General features: G+C 37.4%; 1 protein-coding gene across 1 annotated transcript; it reads right to left on the minus strand.

Annotated features, from left to right (window-relative positions):
• Window positions 1-1,925: 1,925 nt before the first annotated feature.
• On the minus strand, window positions 1,926-13,514 carry p4htm (prolyl 4-hydroxylase, transmembrane (endoplasmic reticulum)). Its single transcript, XM_024269361.2, has 9 exons — window positions 12,749-13,514; window positions 12,589-12,670; window positions 9,828-10,018; window positions 9,630-9,726; window positions 7,798-7,960; window positions 7,536-7,721; window positions 6,135-6,225; window positions 5,085-5,208; window positions 1,926-2,943 (listed from the first exon to the last, which is right to left on the minus strand). The coding sequence occupies exons 1-9, from the start codon at window positions 13,067-13,069 to the stop codon at window positions 2,726-2,728; spliced, it is 1,473 nt and encodes a 490-aa protein (XP_024125129.1). The 5' UTR covers window positions 13,070-13,514; the 3' UTR covers window positions 1,926-2,725.
• Window positions 13,515-14,204: the final 690 nt, after the last annotated feature.

Genomic DNA, 14,204 nt, shown 5'->3' on the forward strand with positions numbered 1-14,204 from the left:
CTCAGTTAGCCTAAAAACTCCAGTAGATAAAAATTAAACAAAAATGTTAGTATATTGCTAAAATATCAGCTAAATTCCAAATTAGAAGTAAAAATTGAATTAGAAGCCAAATTAGCAAAAAAAAATTAAAAAAAAGTTAGCTTGTTGCTCGGTTACTAGCTGAACTCCTAGACAGCCTAAAATTCCTCAGTAGACTAAATTAGTCAAAAAGTTAGTCTGTTTCTAAAATAGAAGCTAAAATGTAAATTATTCAAACGAAACTTCAGTAGATAACAAATTAGCTGAAAACATCAGCATGTGGCTAAATTATTAGCTGAACCCCAAACTAGCATACAATTCTTCAGTGAACTAAATTAGTCAAAAATGTTTGTTGCTAAAATAGAAACCCTAAATTAGCCAAAAACCCTAGTAGATAACAGATTAGCTAATAACGTTAGCATGTTGCTAAATTATTAGCTGAACGCCAAACTAGCATACAATTCTTCAGTGAACTAAATTAGTCAAAAATGTTTGTTGCTAAAATAGAAACCCTAAATTAGCCCCCCAAAAAACTTGTAGATAACAGATTAGCCAATAACGTTAGCATGTTGCTAAATTATTAGCTAAACCCAAAATTAGCATACAATTCTTCAGTGAACTAAATTAGTCAAAAATGTTTGTTGCTAAAAGAGAAACCCTAAATTAGCCCCCCAAAAAACTAGTAGATAACGCATTAGCCAATAACGTTAGCATGTTGCTAAAATAATAGCTAATCTCCAATTTCTTTTAAAAACTACTACTTTATATTTCTTCAGCCAGAGAGTCACCATGGAGAGATAAAAGAGCCACATGTGGCTCTGGATCTGCAGGTTGCAGACCTCTGGTCTATACGGTCCACAAAACCGACTTTGACACGTGAAGAGGAGGCAGTGAAGTGGTCTGATGCAGCCACATGCAGGTGGAAATCCTCCAAACTGACATTTTCTAAACTATTTTTTCAGAGAGGCTGTAGTGCAACACGTCTATGGAAGAGAACAGGAAGTAGAAAATAAGGAAGAGCAGTTTACAAAATCATCTCTTTTCTGTTGCATAAACACACTGTGACCTCGTTCCCTGAATAAATCCAGGGCCACATGTATGAGCAACGTGTGCACGCCAAATGTCTTCATCATCTTCCTGCGCGTGAATTCATATTTACAGAGAAAGACTAAAGTGCACGCAGAATATTTAAGGAATCCTACAAAAATAAATCTAACTGCGCAGTTCGGTTCTAAATCTAAAACGTTCTACTATTGCCTTCATTTTTTAAATATTTTATTCTTGTTTATCGGGGATTGAAATGCATATCTGCCTGGAAGACTTGTGTGTAATGATCCTAAAGACTTTAAAAATGAACATTTTATTTTTAGTGTTTTTAACGTGTTCTTGAAGTGACATTTTTCTGATATATAAAGACAATTAAAAATTAATTTCTGAGTATTAATTTGTTCAGATTGTTGTGAATCTGGAGAAAATGGAGAAATACCATTTGGAAGAAGAGCGTGAAAATACTCTCAGTAATGGAGAGGGGAAAGGGGAGCGGGGTTGCTCAGCGCCAGTGGTGCCATCTACAACACGTTCTAATGAACTCCTGCCGCTCTGCAGAAACTATGTCCTAGAAAATGACATTTTTGGCTTTTGTTTTGTTCTTGGATTAAAATCACAATTAAAAGACCATTTGGAACACTTAATACAACAGATTAAAAGATATTTTTTTCGTGATCTTATACAGTAGAGCTTCATAACATCATGAGTGTCAAACTCACTCAAGGGGCCAAAATCCAAAACACACCCTATAGGTCGTGGGCCGAACATGATAGAACATTTATTGAATAAAAAAGGCAGGAATATTATTCCAGAATAAATTACCTTAAACCTTCAATAATTTTCAATATTTTACTCTCCATAAAAATACGTTTTGTCAAAATGATACAAGTTAGAAATGAGCTTAAGATAACATCGGGCCATTAATAACAATGAAATAAAATGATCTGGAGGGCCGGATCCGGCCCCCGGGCCTTAACTTTGACACACGAGCATTACATGATCTTTGTTTCTCTGACCAACTTAACAAAAATAGTGATTTGAACTACACTAAGATGACATTTTCATAAATAATAGTAGGAATTCTACATTAAAATGAACAGAAAAAGTGTTTTTGCCTGTTAAAAATAAAAGATATTAGTAAATTATGACCCAGCCCTAATTACAAAATAATGAAATTTTTATAATTTCACACAGTATGTTTGTTGTTGTTCACTTTTCGGCACATCCCGTCGGGTTGCCACAGCCAATCAGCTTTCAGAGATTCACACAGGTGGTTTGGCAGAGAGTTTCTACACCTTCCTGACACAACCTTGTATTTTATGCGGGCTGGGGACCGGCACAGGGAGACCCAGACTTGGGTCCCCTTGTGGCTACATAGTTAGGCAACAGCGTGAAGGGTCAAATACCTCATCACACCCCCTGGTAGGCTCGTTTTTTGTCTGATCGCATATATAAGATAAAAAAATGTCTCCACTGTTTTGACATCGTGTTTTCAGAAGAGATTTCTCTAAAAACAAACAAAATCCTGCATAGAGATTTTTACACGCTTCATACATGCGGCCCCTTCTCTCTACAAACCAGCCACAAAGGAAGATCGCAAAAAAAAAAAAAAGTTGTGCACGAGACTGAGGAAGATTTCTTGACATTTTTGGCATGTGAGCTACAACTCCTGGTGGACGCTGGACCGCTGCGTCTCTGCGTTCAGAGCTGGACCTTCATCGCTCTCATCCTGCGGCAGCTGGGACACCAGCTGCTGGTAGCGAGCCTGTCGCTGGTAATCTGGATCCACGTTTATCCATTTATTGGCAACCCACTTAGTGCCGCGGGTCACCACACAGCCTCCATGCAGCGAGTATTCATCCTGCTCTCCCACCCAGCCTGATGAGAAACAGGACAGGGGCTGACTGTCATTTGAAACAACTTTTTAAATAGGGTTGACTTTTTATGTCATCGAATACCACAAATCACAAAAGTGAGTGAGGAATTTCAGAAAAAATGATCAAAGACTAAAGTTTAGAGTCTAAACTTTAGACTCTGCACACCAAAATTGGAAGAGAAGAATTCCAAACCAGCAGCTCTTTCCCAGAAGTAACTTCCTCTAAAGATCTCTCTCAGTAAAGCTACAATTTATCATTACAGGAATTCTGAACATGAATTGCACCAAAAATATGTCCCAAATCTCCACAGATATTTTGAAGCTTCAGTTTCATGCAGCTAAAATCTGGAACAATTTTCCTGCTGTTTTTTTTTTATAAGTATGGCAGCTGAAATTCTTTTTATTTGCACTCTTCTTTATTTATTTTTTAATTGTTTTTTATAATCATCAACAAGATTTTACAATTAAAACTGCAAATGTTATCTACAAAATAATTGACTGAAAATTCAAACATTTAATTTAATTACGATTTCTTTTTAATTCTATAATGAAATCCACAAAAAAATATTGCAATAAAATTTTTAATGAGAGTAGATAGATAGTAGATAGTATAAATTATCAAAAGTTAGTAAGATTTTCCCCACAACAATGTTAATGTAAGATGAAAAATATTGAAAAATAAGTTTTCAGGAAAAAAATCCCCTTATTTACTCGCTGTTTCAAATTTGATCTACTGATTTTTAACATGCAGTAACTGTATTATCACAAATTAATTATCAATAAATCAATTCAGTAAGTAGTCATTTAAAAAAAGAATAACAAAAGATGAGTTATTCTTGTGATAGTTTTGAAAATTAGCAATACTTTTTTCACTTAAAGTTTTTTTCAAGATTTCATGGAAGCCACGATTTTGAAATGAGCAGAAAAAGCTCTTCTACTGCCCCTAGTGGAATGATGATGAACTGCAGAAAACCTGGACCAAGTGAAGCGATAGAAAGAAAAGAAGGGCTGGGTTGATAAAATCGATTAATCAATCTGAATCGATCTAAGCCAATCGATCTATAAAAGTAGAGATTGATCTAATGCATAATGCTAAAGTCCGCTAGCTCGATGCTAATATATAATAAGGTGTAATATAGCGCGATTGACACCTTGTTGGAGCTTCTCTGTTTGAGAATCCAGTATTAACAATCTCATTATTATTGGAATAATAAATTGAAATAAATACATATAGATTATTAGGGAATGCTTACAAATGCGTCTACATGTTTAAACTGTGTAAACTCAAAATACAATTGAATAGAACTGAACTGATAGAAAGAATCTAAAAAAAGAACAAAACAAGGACTGGAATTGATCCAAGCTCTTGTGAATCAAATCAAATCGATTAAATTCTGGAAATTATTGGCGATATCGAGCCCCAAACAAAAGTATGAACCATCCCGATAAGACAGAGGTCTCAGAAAAATGTGTATCAAATATGATACAAATAGTTATTTAGGGTAAATTATAACTCCCTATGAATTGGGCCACGTACGAACCTTCCAGGCCAAGTTGTTCGATTATAAAAGTGATGAGCAGACAAATAAGTCCTCATTTGAGTTATCTGGACTGAATTGGTTCATAACAAACTCAAATTATAGCAATAATCATTTATTTTGTGGATCACTTTGACATGAACTCAGTTATGACTTTATAGACATCCATCCATCCATCTTCTGGACCGCTTCTTCCCTTTCGGGGTCGCGGGGCGCCGGAGCCTATCCCGGCTACTGATGGGCGAAGGCGGGGTACACCCTGGACAGGTCGCCAGTCTGTCGCAGGGCCTCATTCACACACCCAGTCACTCACACATTCACACCTAGGGGCAATTTAGAGTCATCAATCAACCTATGAAGCATATTTTTGGACGGTGGGAGGAAGCCGGAGTCCCCGGTGAAAACCCACGCATGCACGGGGAGAACATGCAAACTCCACACAGAAAGGTCCCAGCCGGGATTCGAACCGGGGCCTTCTCGCTGTGAGGCAAGAGCGCTAACCACTGCGCCACCGTGCAGCCCACTTTATAGACAAACTGAATGAATTGCACTCAAACTGAAAAAAATGAAGAATTCTGCCACAGAACCTGAGCCACATTACTGACCTTTTCCATCAGAGAGGTAATTGTACCAGAAAACAGCCGTCCCTTTGGTGGGTCTCACCCTCAGGTTACTCTTGTCACAGTTCCTTCTGGTGTCCAGAAGATCCACGTCATTCTGAATGAGAGACTGAGACACATTCTAACTCAGTGACAGAAGATGTGTCCAAATTCCTTCACTGCACACTAGAGAATGCGTTCACTGTTTCATAAAGCTGTCCAAATCTACATTTCCAAAATCCACTGACCAAGAAAAACTCTGCAAATGACCTGTAAGCATCAATGGTTACTAGATTGGCGAGTATAGACCATAATGCATTGTGTTTTAATATTTTTGTGAAGAAAAACAAGTATTTTAATACTTTAACTGTCTCCTCAACCAAATGGTGGGAAACATTTAGAAAACATGTTTTTTCTTTTTTTTTAAATATTGATTGTGTGTATTACTCACCGAAGTACGGAGCCCCCAAAGGGAAATGTAAAAAAAAAAACTAAAGTTTTTTTTTTTTTCCAAAAAATCAATATATATATATATTTAAATCTGCTTAGTAACAGAAAGGTAACCAGAACATTTTTTTGTTAATTCAATTTAAAAAACAACAACAACAACAAAAAAACGACTACTAACTAGTGTGCACCATTTTTTTTACGGAGCCCCCAAGTTTTTTTAGAAAAACTATTTTTTTCAATTACATTTTTTATTTTTTTACCTTGATGTCCCTTTAGGAGCTCCGTACTAAGGCAATAAGCAGCAGAATTGCTTTTTTTTCATTGTTGGGTAGTTAAAGGGTTAACTAATTTTTCATCAACCAGTTTTTATTGTTAGAAACAGTGGATTCATAAATAGTCTTTGTAAAAATCTCCTATTTATCAAGTTTTTCTTACTGAATTTATCAACAAACACAAAAGTATTGACCATGGTGATCAAATTTCTTTTAAAATCCAGGGTTCTAGAGAGTCCCGTACTATGTTGTTTTAGTGGTTAAGGAGTCGTGAGGGAGTTTGGACATAGCCAGTGAGCGCTGAAAGCTAACAGTGACGTTGAAGTGTCCGCACCATCTCATCGTAGGTTCTGTTGTCCGCCACAGGAAACGCCGTCTCTCCGCCGCCGTCAACAGTGTTCAGGTAGAAGAGAACTGTGATGTACCTGAGTGAGAAACGCAGGTTCAAAGCGAATGTTACGCACGAATAGGCACACCTGCCACAAAACTAGGGGAAAATTACAAAAGGAGACCATAACGTAAAAACTGGACACCAGTAAGAATAAAGAACACAGTTTGTTAAATAAATGAAACTCTGTGTCCTGAAAAAAGAACAAAAAAATAATAATTTGTGTGACCGACAGATTCAGCAGCTCCCTGCTAAGAGCTGCCGAACCAAAATCTAATTATTAAAAGAAACAAACAAAACCTGCAAATCAAGACTACCAACCCCAAACTAAAATAACAAAACCCAGAGGTATAAGACTGCTGAGGACAAAGAGGGTAAAAAGAACAAAACAAACCAGCACAACACAAATCTGCTCCCTGCCTGCTTTGGTGAGGCCTTCTCTGACTTAAAGGGTAACCAAACAGGGAAGCTGGAGGCTGACTCCACCCACATGCATAATGGGAAAATCCAGTCAGAGGGGCGGGGCTGGGAACATCATCACTGGAGCTGCAGATCATGACGTGGGACTTCAGAAACTTACATGGTTCGACCAAACACAAAATTCAACTGTAATACCTCGATTTAACCTGTAAGGGGCAGCACACTGATGTTTTTTGACTATTTTATTTTCAAGAATTAAACAATTCTATTTGAATTTATCAAAAATGTGGCAATTGCCAACAGATAGCCCATTTAAAGCCCCATTTATAGAGGTCAACAGACAAAAAAAAAGTTGATTTGCGGTTTGGTTACCCTTTAAATACCTGGTAGGCGGTGAGAAAGATAACTGGCCCCGCCTACCAGGTGAGCAGAATAGTAGGGCGTGTGGAAAGGGTGCAACAGCAGGACATAACGCCCCCACCCTTAAAAACTGAGGCAGTAAACGCAACTAGAATCCATAGATGTGCAAACAAAAACATGAGGCAGGGACAGCAAATAACAAAAAAACACTAAATGGTGTCCAAAGATGTGCAAAAAAAACATCAAAGTGTTAGCATGAGACAGAAAGAGAAACACCCCCAAACAAAGTATTGACACAAGATAAAAGCACATAACAGAGCCTCCAAGCCTCCAACTAAGTATTCTCTAAACAAAAATGCACCTGACCAAATGGGACATATCCCGGACGAGCCCCCAAACGTCACACCCCCAATTTCCCTCATCTTGGGGGCTCGTCCGGGATTGAGGACACGACTGTGCTGCCGAGTACAAACACACGCCATGCAAACAGTTTGGAGTCACGCGGTTTCCTCTGATGATTGGTCGTCAGTAAATAAAGGTGAAACCTGGAAGAAGAAACCACCTCACCTGCATGACGTCTCAAAGGGTGTGGAGGTGTTAGCTGCAAGGAGCGTGTGTGTGCACGCCGTTTCCGGGTAGACCGGCCCGCTGTCTCGGTGAGCGTGGTAGTGCCCCCCCTCCTCGTAGCGAACGACCTGAAGTGGTTCACTCAGATCCACGATTGTGGATGGGAGACGAGTGAGGCGTGTCACTCTTAGAGAGAGAAGATTTTTTTTCTTTTATTACAAGGGAATTCATTCCTTCTTCAAAGTTGGTGCGTCTTCCTCACCGCTCTTTAATGTCTTGGAGCACCTGGTGCGCTCCCTCGCCCTGATAAAGCCAGGTGTGCCTGCTGTTCCGCACCAGCTGACTCCTTTTCACTCCTCGCTGCAGAAGAAAGTGCTGGAAGGCATCAGAGCTCAGAAGCCTAAACTCCTTTAAATTCAGTAAACCTAATCCAGATATAAAAATACAGAAATGAAATGACTTTTTTTTAAAAAGAAACCTGAATCAACTTTTCCACAGGAATCCAACATTGGTCCAGCAGAACTCGACATTCCCAAATGTTTCTAACCATGAAAACGACAAAAACATCAGAACATCTTTAAACTTTAAAAGACACAAAGACATTTAAGATTTAAAATACAGTGATATTAAAGCATGATAATTATTTAAGATGAATTATCAAAAATAAAGGGGGCAAAATCCAAAACAAACATCATAAGCCTTTATCGAACACTCTAAAACTAAAATTTTAAAGCTTCAAAAACGTAACTTTTAAACAGAATTACGAACCAGAGTAATAGCATTACCTGTGATAATGCTAGTGTAAATGCTGTAAGCTGAATTTGGCCGCTGAAGATGCGGAAATTGATAGCTGAAAACGCTAAAGCTGATAGCCAGCTAAAATATTAGCTAAATTCCAAATTATCCTAAAAAACAGACCAAAAAAAAAAAACTTAGGTTAGCCAAAATAGCTAGCAAGTAAATATTAGCCTAACTCCAAAACAGCCTAAAAAATTAAAATCAAAAAAGCTTAATTTAGCCAAAACAGCTAGTATTTAGCTGAAAATAGCTAAACTTCATAATATCCAAAAAAAGATTAAAAAAACAAACAAAATAGCAATACATGCTAGCCAAAACAGCTAGCATGTGAGTGAAATATTAGCTAAACCCCAAAACAGCCTAAAAAACTTTAAAGAAAGGCTTAATTTAGCCAAAACAACTAGCATTTAGCTGAAAATAGCTAAACTTCAAAATATCCTAAAAAAAAGATTTAAAAAAACTAAAATAGCAATACATGCTAGCCAAAACAGCTAGCATATGGCTGAAATGTTAGCTAAACCCCAAAACAACCTAAAACGCTTAAAAACAAAAAGCTTAATTTAGCCAAAACAGCTAGCATTTAGCTGAAAAACCTAAACTTCAAAATATCCTAAAAAAAACTTATAAAAAAAACTAAAATAGCCAAAACAGCTAGCATGTAGCTGAAATATTAGCTAAACTCTAAAATAGCCTAAAAAAATCTTAGTAAATGCCAAAATAGTCCAAAGAGCTAGCAGAATGCCAATTATTAAAATGTTAAAACCATAACTTTTTAACATAATAATGAATAATAAAAATGTAGGGATTTTATTCCAGAATAAATCAACTTAAACTTTAAATAACTTTCAATATTTTACTCTCTGTAAAAATATATTTTGTCAAAATTATGCAAGTTAGAAATAAGCGCAAAATAACATCGAGCCTAAATAACAATAAATAAAAGGATTTGGAGGGCCGGATCCGGCCCCTGGGCCTTGACTTTGACACATGTGGTTTAGATAAATGTTTAAAATTATACCAGATTTAATTATTATACTTTATAATAGAAAATAGATAAAAGCAAATATGTCTGTTAATTAGGAGAAATTATGTTATTGAGAAGATTTAATTATCTTCTTTTATTTTTTTAATTTTCTAAACAATTTCTGAATTAAAATCCTAAATAAATATGATATATCTATGTATTTGTATTTACTTTTTATTGCTGAAAATTAATTGAAATAAACAGATTTTTTCATGGTTGGAAAACGATTTTTAAAAAGTGCCCTGAACTCATCATCAGAGTGGCTGTTTTACCATCATTATTCTTGTCCGCATTAAGTCCAGCATAGATTTCCCTCAGATTCTCCGGAGTCAGCCAGATGCCGTCCCTCACTCGAGAATGAGTCAATATCTGTCAGAGGGACACAGTGGACACATTGCGTTATCGACGTGACCCAGAAGAGAGAGTGCAGTCACGATGTGGGCTGGTGACCCGAACAGAGGGACATACACCTCGTGGAGCTGCAGCTGTCCGTCTTGATTGATGTCGAGGAGGTTAAAGATCTCCTCTGGACTGAGATTCAGCTCCTTGGCCAGCTCCTCTTGACCGTCCTGTACCATAAGCTGGCTCTCCATCAGGCCCTTCAGCTGTGCCAGCTGCATCACCACTCGGCACTCATCGTCGGACAGAAAACCGGGGATCTCTGCACAAACACACAGGAGGCATTTAGATAGAATAGCTTTTTTGAAGCTCAGAGTCCAGATGTTTAACAAATTAAATCTTCTTTGATTATAAAGCACTTCATTTAGATACTTGACCTGTGTTCTGTATAACGATTTCTGGAATAATGTGATGTATTTCATTAAAAGTAAAAACTGGAATACGGTAAATAAATAAAAGAAACAAGTAAAATTTGTTTTGATTTTTTTGAAATTCTAATTCAAGTCAATCTGTTGCAGACAGGATTGTTTTTGACAAGGAACTTGTATATGTATCTGACAAAAGTAGAATAAATAAAAAAATTTATTTGTAGAAAAAATATAATTTTATATTATAAAATAAACCAACATTTGTAAATATTTAAAAGCTATATGTTATAAATTCATGGCTTTTTGGGCACAGAAACATAAACAAAGTGTGTTTTTCTAAACATGAAGTGGGATTATACTTGTTTGGTTTTGGTTGGTCAGAAATTGGACCAGATAGTCCTTTTAGGGTTAAAGGTTACAGATCCCTAACATCACTGGTGGTACAAAAACATAATTTTATTTAAAAAAAAAAAAAAACCTCAGCCGACAGTCATGACAAATTTAAATTAAATTAAAATCCTGCTTAGAACATCTTTTGATTTATTTTCAATGCATTCCAAGTGTTTTTATATATATATATATATATTTGATTATGGCATTTTTAGACAAAATAAAAAAAAATTCTAGAACATAGTTTCTGCAAGAATTCATTAGAAATTCACCTCTGAGTTGTGGGCGGGACCATTGAAGCAGGGTGAATCTACCCAAACTCCCCATCATCCCTTTGTTTACGCTCTCTCCTGCTAGCTTACAGCCCCTCACACCCTCAAGCTAACATTACGTTAGCCAAATTTTGTTAAAGAACTATGAGAGAGCACAGTTGACCAAAATTTCTGAAACTATGTAGTGGTAGAATTGCTTAAAAATCCTTAGTACATGCCAATCTTGCAAAAATATCTATGTAATATGAGCTAAATCAGCCCAAAAAACCTCAGTAGATGCCAAATTAGCTAAAAAAAATAGCATATTGCTTAAATACTAGCTAAACTCCATAATAGCCTAAAATTCCTCGGTAAACGAAATTAATCAAAATGTTAGCCTGATGCTAAAATAGAAGCTAAACTCTAAATTATCCCATGGAAACTTCAGTAGACAAAAAAATTAGCCAAAAACGTTAGCACATTGCTAAAATATTAGCTAAATTCCACACTAGATATATAGCACCTGCGATGATAGTGTGAATGCTGTAAGCTGAACGTGGCTGCTGAGGATGCTAGAGCTAAAAATGCTAAAAGTGATAGAAGAGAATGCTGAAGCCTAAGCTTACAAAAATACTAGCTAAATGCCAAATTAGCAACAAAAAAGTCAAATTTAGCCAAAACAGCTAACATATTGTTCAAATATCAGCTAAACTCTAAATTAGCCCAAAATGGAAAAATGTCTAAATTAGCCAAAACAGCTAGCGTAATGCTAAAAAATTAACTCAAATTTATCCTAAAATTTTTTTTAAAAAATGCCTAATTTTGCCAAAACAGCTATCACACTGCTAAAATATTAGCTAAACTCCAAATTAGCCTAAAAAAAAGTCGACAAATGTCTTTTGCCAATATTTGAGCATGTTTCTAACTGGAAAAATGTCTAAATTAGTCAGAAACAGCTAGCATGTTGCTTAATTAGAAGCTACACTCCAAATTATTATAAAAACCAAGTAGTGGCTGAACATTTTAACGTTTGAATGGTTCGTCTGGCTGAAAGTGTTTGTTTCAAAGTGGACAAAAGTTTTTGAAAGAATTGAGCACTTTCTCATTCATTTCCTGTGGGGCGTATTTTGCTCGATATTTAAAAAACTATAGGTTATGGATACCAAAAGTACAAGCAGTAATGTCCTGAACGAGCTAAAAGGTTGGATAGCAAGATTGCTAAAGTCGTTGAAAGTGTGATTGAGTTTTTACGTGCCAAAATGTATGTGCAGAAGAATCACTATAAAGTGCTTTCTAACATTCACACAATAAGCACAAAGGCATAAATAGGTATAAAATAGGTATAAAATATTAAGTTAACCTATTTTTTTAAATTCTAAAAGATGAAACCATTAATATATTTAAAGGTTTGTTGCTAATCTACTTAGAATTTTGAAATTTGAAGACTTTCATTTATTTTCTATTTGCTCAGTATTTCAAAAGTTTATGAATACCAAAAATACAAAAAGTAATATCCTGAACGGGCTGAGGATTGCAGTAATTGCTGAAAGTGTGATTTAGGAGATTCACTAAGGGTCACAATAATTAACCTTTACTTTTTAGATTGACTGTTGTTGTATTTTTTCAGCCAAAGCCTCAGGTTTGCAGACTCCAAGGAGGACCACAACGTTTGGAGCAGCTGACCTGCTGATGCTCTCCACCTGATCAGTTGAGATGAGCATGACAGTCGCCTCAGGTTCTTGGCATGTTCCATGAACCCCTGATTGATCTGTGATGCTGACACGTCACTCTCCACGCGTGTTCTGCAGGATCGTGTTTCTTACCAAACAGCAGCGGTTTCAGACTCAGAGTCCGCATCTCGTGGACTTTCCCTTTCACCAAAGACACTTTCTGGACATGTCCCACCTGAAACACAGCCGCCGGCGTGAGTGCACGCGCGTCAGGAAGGGGATAAGGATGAGGCATGCAGGAGTCACTGTTTACCCTGATGCCGTCGATTCTGGTCAGGGAAACGTCGCGCACAAACTCGGCTCCGGATGGCGGCCGCGCAGCGTCGGGGCGGCCGCCGCCGGGAGCATCGCGGCTCCGGCTGGCGTCCTCCTGCCCGCTGCTGTAGTGCACGTAGAAGAGCAGCGCGATGACATTCAAAATGTAGACGTGAAAAAACACCATCACCACCCAGAAGTAGGAGCGCGAGCACACGCCGCTCTTGTGGCAGCCGGACAGGCGCTCGCAGGGCGGCTGAAGGCGCAAGGTCGGAGTCGTGTCCTCCTCAGCGCGCGCGGCGTCCTGGCTGCCAGTCATGGTGCTGATGCTGATGCGCCTTCAACGGTGTCCATCTGGGGATGCGGAGGAAGCATTGCGCGCGGATTTTCCTGAAGTTGCGCACAGATGCAGAGAGTTCCAAGCGAATCTGGGTTGCAGGAGGAAGTTTTGCGCATGAATGAATCTAATATCCGAACGCGGTCTGCTCGCTGACAGAGAGCAGGGATCTGCGCTGCAGCCCCGGACACTGTTGTTTACACTGCAGCAGCAGCAGCTGCAGCGCACTGCGCATCGAGACCGAGCAGGAACTCATGGAGAAAGCTGCTCTGCTCGATCAGAGCCTTCATCTGACCTGACGTCCGTCCACTGCAGGCCTGCTGCCTCAGAAGGAGTTACTCTCTCAGTGACATTCAGCAGGTTTAATGTTATTTGCAGCTCACGCCATTCCGCAACCTCTCGGGTTATCATCACACGAACGTCTTCTGGAGCAATGCTGCCCTCTAGCGGCCAAGACACACCTGTTGTGCTCAGAAGTCAGAAGAACGTTGATGCTCTTCAGGTGTTTAAAAGAATATAAGTCTGGGTTGAAACTTCAAGGTAAAATATTAAACATATAATTTTAAATAAAACACATTTAAAGTCAAAAATATCCTAAATTGCTCTTTTCAGAACAATATTGTTCACGTGTTGGTGATAATATAATGTACTTTAAATAAATTAAAAATGTAATGCATTTAACTTCCTTTTCTGTTGTCTTAAATTGTATCTTATTGCATAACTACTTGTTTGTTCCATATCTATTAAAATTTGGAAAATTATTTAAAAGTCCTATTTCCTTTTTTAAAAAAAAGGGAATAAAAATAATCTCTGGCTGCAATTGCAGACATATGACTAATTCATTGTTCATTCAATTAAAAATATTGAACTTTAAAGCTGTTATTGATCAAAGTAGCCTATTTTTTTCAAATTGATGCATCAGAGTTTTCTGTCACACAATACACATAAAAAAGTTAAAAAAAAAAGACAAAGTAGTTTAAAAGGATGTGAGATTTGAGGATTTTAGTTTTAATTTTGTATTTATTTATTTTTTATCTTATTTAAAGGTAACCAAACTCTAATTCTTTTTTTGCTTTTGACCTCTATAAATGAGGCCTTAAAAGTGCTGTATGTTGGT

Source organism: Oryzias melastigma, linkage group LG5 (assembly GCF_002922805.2).
Source record: "Oryzias melastigma strain HK-1 linkage group LG5, ASM292280v2, whole genome shotgun sequence".
NCBI lineage: Eukaryota > Metazoa > Chordata > Actinopteri > Beloniformes > Adrianichthyidae > Oryzias > Oryzias melastigma.